A 9,140-nucleotide genomic window follows, 5' to 3' on the forward strand; every position below is an offset into this window, starting at 1 on the left:
TCGTGCACCGACCTCAGCCGGAGGGCCCGCGGCACCATGACGGTGGGAGCCAGGCTCCGAAGCAAGGCGGCGAGCAGTCTCCCGCGCTGCAGGCCCCTCGCCCGGGGGCGAGGGCGGACGGAGGGGGACGAGGAGGCGGCTGCTATCCTGGAGCATCTGGAGAGCGGGGCCGAGACGGCGGAGAGCGGGGCGAGCGAGCAGCGCCCGGGGACCCGGGGCGCGCGGAGGGTGCACCTCGCGGTCCTCCCCGAGCGCTACGAGCCGCTGGAGGAGACGGCGCCGGGCGAGAAGCCCAAGAAGAGGTACCGGCAGAAGCTGAAGAAGTACGGCAAGGTAGGCATCCCACCGCCGCCACTGTCCCTTGGAGGTCGGGGAGCGCGGGGCGCCCGCCCTAGAGCTGGAGTCGGCTCCCCACCGTCTGACGGTCTCAGCCTCTCTGCGCTGCCCTGCACCCCCTTGGCCTCCCACGAGCACCCCCTTCCCGGCATTCACTCCTGGAGCCCCGAGACTGCTCACTCTGTGAACTGGGCAGTAAGGGGAAAGTGAGCTGCGGGGAGTGATAGAAATTAAATCAGAGGTTTCCCTGCGCACCGCTCCACGGCTATCCCGATGCTGGCGGGTGGGTAACTTTCCCAAGGGTTCGCTTACCGAGGTGGTTCTTGTCCTAGGTGTGTCTTCCCACTCCCTTGTGTAGTTGGTAGGACGGGAATCAGTGCCCCTATTTTAAAAGTGGGAATACTGAGGGATTAGCGTGGTTAGGTGACTTGTAGAAGGTGACCCAGTTGGAAAGCAGGGAGGTACAGCCCAGTTTGTCTGTTTTCCCGCAGACAAACTAGTAGGATATCCTACTAGCTGAGAATTGTTTGGGTTATGTCTCCCAATCTTCTCAAGGTGATTTCCAGGGCCTGGGAGCTCAACACTCCGTAAGTATTCATTTGTGGGGTGGGTGGGAGAGAGAGAGGTAATATGAATATGGGACAAAATGGCAGTTCCCTCCCTAGAGATCAAAGCCCCAAAGCAGTTCCCAGGTGCTTTGGCCTGGAAACGCTTGAAGCTACTGCTGCCTCTGGTCCCTGGGATTGGACAAGGCCACCCAGAAGATAATCACAAAACTCATTCTATCCTGGCCAAAGGGCAGGGGCCCCATCTGATATATCATCCAGTCCTCCGGTGACCTCTTATCATACCTGAAACCGAGGTCGCCACACCTAGAAACTTAGCTTTATCATCTTCTTTAAAGGTATGTCAGCAGCTTTGGGAACAGTAAACAAGCAGGCAGTGGTGTAGTATATTAATAAAAACTATAAAGTTGGGACTTTCAGGCTTAGAGTCATGCTAGGACGAATTATCCTTCTTCCTGGTCCCAGCTGATCACAAAAAAAAAAGCCATCGGGCTTCCCGCCTGCCGATGCAGGGGACACGGGTTCGTGCCCCGGTCCGGGAAGATCCCACATGCCGCGGAGCAGCTGGGCCCGTGAGCCATGGCTGCTGAGTCTGTGCGTCCAGAGCCTGTGCTCCGCAGGGGGAGAGGCCGCAGCAGTGAGAGGCCCGTGTACCGCAAAAAAAAAAGCCATCATTTGCCTCTCAGTTGGTGAACTGATAATGTGGAAATCTCAGCTCAGAGGCTGGCTGAGCTGAAGATGCTTTGAAGGTTCTCACTGTGTGCCAGGCATTGTGGTGAGCACTAGAGATACCAAAATGGATAGGATGCAGTCCTGCCCTAGAGGAGGCCGCAGCCTCCCGGGGAGACGCTGCCATATGGGGCACCACCATGGAGCTGCATGGGAAGAGCCTCAGCAGTTAATCTTCAGGGATGAGGTTGTGAAGTCAGAGAAGTTTTCAAATCAATGGTGACATGGAAACTGGGCACAGAAGGATGAGTCAAGGTTTCACAGGTTAATGATGAGGTACTAGTTCACATCCACTAGCATAGCTATTATTAGGGAAAAAGAAAACAGAAAATAGCAAGTGTTGGTGAGGATGTGGAAAATCGGAATTCTTGTGCATTGCTGGTGGAAGTGTAAAATGGGGTAGCTGCCGTGGAAAACAATTTGGCCGTTCCTCAAAACATTAAACACAGAACTACCATATGATCCGGCAATTCCACTCCTAGGTACATACCCAAAAGAATTGAAAATAGATACTCAAACAAATATATATGTACATGTTCACAGCAGCATTATTCACAATAGCCAAAGAGTGGCAACCACCCAAATGTCCATCAGTTGATAAATGGATAAACATGTGGTTCATACACACAATGGAATACTATTCAGCCGTGAAAAGGAAGGAAGTACACGGCAGACACACAAGGTCACATATCGCATCTATGATTCCATTTATATAAAATATCCAGAATAGATAAATCCAGAGATACAGAAGGCAGATGGGTGGTTGCCAGGGACTGAAGGGAAAGAGAAATGCAGGGCGACTGTTTAATGCGTGTGGGTTTGCCTTTGGGGATGATGAAAATATTTTGGAAGTAGGTAGAAGTGGTGCTTGCATAACATTGTGAATGTGCTCAATGCCGTTGAGTTACTCACTCGACAATGGTTAATTTTTACATTATGTGAATTTCACCTCACCTGAAAAAAAAAGAATTTCACCAGGTAAAGAAGGGGTGGCATCCAAGGCGGAGGGCAGAGTGCTAGCAGAGATGAGGCAGGTGAGAGCTCTGGAGTGAGTGTTACATGCTAGTTCGATAGACCAGGAGGCCAGGCGGGGACGCTGTCATGTTGGAGTTGGATGTGCCCTTTCTGCCCTTCAACTTCCATTTTCTTGATGGCGACCAAGAAGGTCGACATCTAAGCTCCAATATGGAGGAAGCGGATGGTCCATCCTTCTTTGTTGAAAATCCATGAGAATAGCCACGTCTCCGCTAGAAATGTGGGGAGATGACTTTCCCTGCTTTGGTCACCAGGTGAAACTTTATTGCACTTGGGCCATTGGAATAAGGAATGACCTGCAAATAGCTCAATCCTTCAAAGAAGGGTGAATAAAGGTCCTTTTTATCTGTTAACCGCTCAAATCCTTCACCCAAGTCCCTTCCTGCTTCTATTTAAAGAAAGGTGTTCGGCTTTTGTGAACTGTCCTAGGATAGGTTCCCCTTCCCCTGCTGCCCCTTGGCCCCAAGCAGGGTCGACCCAATGCTGTGCTGGGTCCAGTCTCTGGCAGGAACCTCTGGGCTCGAAAGGCTGGGTGCCTGGGACTCTTGGCAGTCAGTGGCCCCAGTTGATTTTTTTTTTTTTTTTGCGGTACGCGGGCCTCTCACTGTTGTGGCCTCTCCCATTGTGGAGCACAGGCTCCGGACGCGCAGGCTCAGTGGCCATGGCTCACGGGCCCAGCCGCTCCACGGCATGTGGGATCTTCCCGGACCGGGGCACGAATCCATGTCCCCTGCATCGGCAGGCGGGCTCTCAACCACTGCGCCATCAGGGAAGCCCTAGTTTTTTTTTTTTTCCCCCAGTTGATTTTTAAGTAATGATGTGAGTGTTCAGATGGGCAGGAGTTGCTGGGAGAGTGCTGTTTTCTGGGTGCAGGGAAGGGGAAAGGCTGTGGGTTTGCTGTGCTCTTACAGGCTGCCGGGTGCTCTGTTGCACATAAGATGCACAATTACCCTGAATCTTCTCAACGACCTTAGAAAGCAATGGACTCCCGTTATGCAGTGAAGGAAGCTGGAGTTTCAGGAAGTTAAGCTCTTTGTTGAAGGCCACACAGCTGGAGAGCAGAGCTGGGAGTCAGGAGTCGCCCCTGGTCCCCGCCTGCTCAAAAGCAGTTAGGGTGGAGGGAGAAGGGGGGTGAGGGAACCAAACCCCAAACTTAGCTTCAAATAGGAGGTCGCCTTTCCCAGGCACCTCTGAGAGCCACAAGGAGAAGCGCAGATAAGGAAAGTTATTAAATTTTATTAATCGGGCAGCTAGGAGGGGGTTGGAGAAGGGAAACACAGGGTGTGGAATAACCTTGACCTCAAGAGGAAGAAAAATGTCCCATGTCTAAGTAAGGGGTTAGGACAGGGTCCCTGGAGCCAGACTGCCAGGCGCCAGCTGTGCTCAGCCTCCTACTGTTTGTGTGACCTTGAGCTCTGCTCTCCTCTCTGCCTTGGTTTCCTCATCTGTCACATGGGTTAATACTAGGGCTGTGGTAAGGAGCAAATGAGTGTAGTCCATGCACAGGTCTTGGAACGCACCTGGCATATGGCGAGGGTCCTGTCGTTGTTGGCTGTTATCTAAGGGGATGGAGGAGAGGTCTCATATGACTGTTTGTTCTCTGATCAGTTTTTAATGAGCTCTAACTCAGAAAAAAATCAACTTCTGTAGCTGACAGCCCATCTCAGCTTTGTGCCTGGGTCCTGACCAAATTTCACAAGGGAAGACTTGATTTTTATACTTGGGGGAAAGGGATCTTTGTTGAGAGCTGATTCCCTTTTGGAAACTGGGGGTGGGGACAGGGAATCCCCGACATCTTTGGGGTTACCCGGGAACCCCCAGAAAAGCCTCACTCCCTGTATTAGTTTGCTTGTAACAGATTACCACAAATATCGTGATTTAAGGCAACGCAAATTTATTCTACAGTTCTGGAGGCTAAAAGTCGTCTTCCCTGAGCTACAGTCAACAGGCTGGTTCCTTCTGGAGGCTCCAGAGGAAAACCCTTTCTTTGCTCTTTTCAGCTTCCAGAGGTCCCCACCTCCACGTTCAGGGCCAGTGGCACAGCATCTGCAAGTCTCTTTCTCTCTGTCTCTCTGCTTCTGGCACCACATTGCCTTCTCGCCAACTCTTCCTGCTTCCCTTCTGTAAGGGTGGTCGTCTTTATTTGGACCTTTATAGAGATATAAGAATCCTTATATGGGCTTCCCTGGTGGCGCAGTGGTTGAGAGTCCGCCTGCCGATGCAGGGGACACGGGTTCGTGCCCCGGTCCGGGAAGATCCCACATGCCGCGGAGCAACTGGGCCCGTGAGCCATGGCCGCTGAGCCTGCACGTCCGGAGCCTGTGCCCCACAACGGGAGAGGCCACAACAGTGAGAGGCCCGCGTACCGCAAAATAAAAGAATCCTTATAATGATTGGGACCCCTGGATAATCCATGGTAGTCTCCCCAATTCAAGATCCTTCATTAACTCACATCCACAAAGTCCCTTTTGCCATATGAGGTTACATATTCACAGATTCTGGGGATTAGGACATGGGCATCTTGAGGGGAGGGCATTATTCAACCTACCACACTGTCCCGTGATCCCCCAGGCCCCTCCGCCCCTCTGAGAGATTATATGGGTTGAAACTCTACTCAGATCAAAAGATTTCAAAATCTGCTCCCTCCAATGACACTGAAATGGTCGATGCTGTTTTACATTTCTTTGCATCACATTTCTCAAATCTGTGTTTTGACTGTGTTCTAGCTAATGAGCTATTTTAGTAACTTTTTTTTTCTCATTTGCAAAGATGAAGTGACAAGCAGTTTTTTAAAATAGCAGGCTGAGGGAAATGGATGTACAAATACCCAGAATGTCAAGTTTAATGCAGGCCATCCATGATTCTAGGGGCTTGGCTTATAAAGGATGCTCTGGACTGTTAATACTTACTCCAGGAGGACAGTTTTTGTCGTTGTTGTTATTTCTAACAGGTACGTAAAATTCTCCCACGGAATCTTATTACACATTTATAGAGATGTTTCTCTTAGCAGCATCACTGCCTCCCTGCTCCCAACACACACCCTAGTGTCTCATTGGGAAGTTGACGAGGCAGTGTCCTGGGAATCAGTGTCTAAAGAGGCCATCAGAGTGACCTTCCTCTCCCAGAACTCCTCCTTTGGCCTGAGAACAACCAAAGGAAACACCAGGCCCTTTCTGGATGCTGGGCATACAGTACTGAGCACAACCTCCTTCTGTTATTCTGAGGTCTCTGAAAGCTGACGTAAGCCAGACATCATAGGAAAGTGCAGTCTTAAGAAACTTTCCTGAACAGATAACAAAATATCTTAGATTTCAAAATTACCACCACAAACGTAAATTACTGTAGAATAAAAAGAGGTAAAGGTTATTTTCCAATAAAGATAGCTGACCTTGGGGGGCCAGTCCTACTGCCTGCATTTGGTGCCAGGCACCATTCTAAGGGCTTTCCTTGCGTAAACCTTTTTAAGCCTCTTCACCCGATGAGGTGGTTACTAAATATGCCCATTTTATAGGTGAGGAAACTGAGGCCAATGAGAATTAAATAAGCGATTGGGCTAGAATTTAAGCCCAGGCCGCAAGCAATCAATTGCAAGGTTACATACTGCCTTCCTTAAAGAAGGGAAGTGTATGTGGGGAGGAAGGACACGGGCCCTGAGGTGAGATTTCTTTGGGATTGAACTTCAGCCCTGCCTCTTACCAGCTGTATAATCACGGATAAATTTAACTCCTTCGTGCATCCTTCTTGTTGAAGCCTGATAGCCAAAGGCCTCTAGGAATGCACTAGTAGCCAGTCCAAGTTAGATCTGTCTGTTTGTTGCAGCAAGGAAGAGTGTATGCCAGAGGGATCTTGAGGCCTCAGAAAGTAGAGCCCTCAAGTAGAGAACTGAATATTTGAGTCTGCGCCGAAGATATAAATATGGGATTTATCAGCATACAGGGAATTCTTAAAGTCATTGGAAATGGATGAGACCACCTGTGGAGAGATTCTAGCCCCAAATATTTTTTTAAATAAAAAGTAAAGAACAGTACTGAACAGCTCCAACATTTTAAAGTTTGGTAGAAGGGAAAGAAAGCTGAGCAGGGTCATAAAAAAGAGTGAAATAATGCCATTTGCAGCAACATGAATGGACCTAGAGATTATCATACTAAGTGAAGTAAGTCAGACAAAGACAAATATCACATAATGCCACTTAAATGTGGAATCTAAAAAAAGATACAGATGAACTTAATTACAAAACAGAAATAAACTCACAGGCATAGAAAACAAACTTACCAAAGGGGAAAGGGAGGGGGGAGGGATAAATTAGGAATTTGAGATTAACAGATATACACCACTGTTTATAAAATAAGCAACAAGGGGCTTCCCTGGTGGCGCAGTGGTTGAGAATCTGCCTGCTAATGCAGGGGACATGGGTTCGAGCCCTGGTCTGGGAAGATCCCACATGCCGCGGAGCAACTAGGCCCGAGAGCCACAACTGCTGAGTCTGCTCGTCTGGAGCCTGTGCTCCGCAACAAGAGAGGCCGCGACAGTGAGACGCCCACGTACCGTGATGAAGAGCGGCCCCCGCTCGCCACAACTAGAGAAAGCCCTCACACAGAAACGAAGACCCAACACAGCAAAAATAAATAAATTAATAAATTAATAAACTCCTACCCCCAACATCTTCTTTAAAAAAAAAAAAAAATAAATAAACAACAAGGACCTACCGTATAGCACAGGGAACTGTATTCAATATCTTGTAATAACCTATAATGGAAAAGAATCTGAAAAAGAATATATACATGTATGTATATGTATATGAATAACTGAATCGTTTTGCTGGACACCTGAACCACTGTAAATCAACTATATTTCAATTAAAAATTATTTTAAAAAATGAAAGCTGAGGAGGGGCTTCATGTGAAGTAAGGGAAAACCAAGAGAATATGGAGTCAAAGAGGCCAAATGAGTGTTTCATGAAGTTTGTCCAAAGCTGTTGAGAGTCAGGGGGAAGACAGAAAAATGCTCACTGGCTCAGGCAGCATGGCGGCGGCAGATGGCCAGGACCAAGCAGTCCTGGATGGTCAGGGGAGAGGAAGCGGGAATAAGAAGGAGGAAGTGGAAGCTGTGTGTGCAGATGGCGCTTTCCACTGGCTTGCCGAGAAGGAGAGCAGAGACCCAGGCAGGACCTAGAGAGGGGTATGGAGTCAGGGGGACAGCGGAGCATATCTGTAAGCTGATAGGAATGATGCAATGGGGAGGAAGAGGATGGTGAGATTGGAGAAGGGAAAGCTGGGGGCAAGGTGAGAGAGGGTACCAACAGCAAGTGTCAAGGGAGTGGCCTTGGGGGAAGAAGGCCATTTTTTCTACTGGGACACCGGCAAGGTGGGAGGAGAAGCTGGGGCAGGTGTAGACAGCGGTAGAGGATGAACGGGTTCCCTAATGACTTCCGAGTCAGTGAGAGATGAAGTGGGATCATCTAATGAGGGTATGGACACTGTGTATGTTTCTCTGTGTGCATTGGGGGCAGAGAGGCTTGTGGAGAAAGGAAAAGGTAAGAAATAATATCTGGGAGAGAGGGACAGTCAGCCTGCTGGACTGACAGACTGGGCTGGCCATGCAGTGTTGGAAGTCAAAGGCAGGTTTGTGATTGTGATCAGGGATTTTTTTTTTTTTTTTTTTTTTGCGGTACGCGGGCCTCTCACTGTTGTGGCCTCTCCCGTTGCGGAGCACAGGCTCCGGATGCGCAGGCCCAGCGGCCATGGCTCACGGGCCCAGCCGCTCCTAGGCATGTGGGATCTTCCCGGACCGGGGCACGAACCCGTGTCCCCTGCATTGGCAGGCGGACTCCCAACCACTGCGCCACCAGGGAAGCCCCGTGATCAGGGATTTTAAGTGGTTATTGGAGTTGGAAAAATCGAGGGTGTAGAGACAAGATGTGTGATGATGTTCAGGTCACCTACATGGCTGTTGTCGTCACAGAGAAGGATGACGGAAGTTGGGGGTGGAGAGAGAAAAGGGGAGGGGCAGCAGCACAGTGTTAGTCGGTGGTGGTGGTCTTCATTTTTCTGTTGCGATTCCGCTTGAATCCCTTGGATGCCCTCAGTCTAGCACCAGGCCTTGAAGAGAAGGAGGAGGGAGAGTGGATACCAAGAAAGAAAGGTCCAGTCGTTACCCTCAAGGAGTGTAGAATTGTATTGGGAACCAAGACTTCCGTGGATGCAGCAACGACAGAGCAGTAGGAGATTTTAAAGACACAAATGTGGGTCAGAAAGGGGTGTGCCCTGGAGGCAGAGGGAGGACTGGGTGGGCTTTCAGATCAGGTGAATGACGGAAAACTCTCGACCCAGCCTTCAGCAGAGCCAGTAACTTAGCTGGAACAGAAGAGAATGGGCTTTGGTTTAAAAAAATACAACAAAACTGGTTTGGTTTTAAAAGTAGCAGCTTCGGGCTTCCCTGGTGGTGCAGTGGTTGAGAGTCCGCCTGCCGATGCAG

At 49.6% G+C, this 9,140-nt stretch overlaps 1 protein-coding gene across 1 annotated transcript in view; it reads left to right on the plus strand.

Moving 5' to 3' along the window:
- Nucleotides 1-9,140, plus strand: part of CUNH1orf115 (chromosome unknown C1orf115 homolog) — a 12,126-nt gene continuing 2,986 nt past the window's right edge. The window contains exon 1 of the mRNA XM_027122228.1: nucleotides 1-333. Coding sequence (XP_026978029.1) covers nucleotides 37-333 — 297 coding nt within the window. The 5' untranslated portion in view covers nucleotides 1-36. The remainder of the gene's footprint in view (nucleotides 334-9,140) is intronic.

Source organism: Aethalodelphis obliquidens, unplaced genomic scaffold (genome assembly GCF_003676395.1).
Source record: "Aethalodelphis obliquidens isolate GAN/ISIS:26980383/991018 unplaced genomic scaffold, ASM367639v1 scaffold24, whole genome shotgun sequence".
In the NCBI taxonomy this organism is placed as follows: domain Eukaryota; kingdom Metazoa; phylum Chordata; class Mammalia; order Artiodactyla; family Delphinidae; genus Aethalodelphis; species Aethalodelphis obliquidens.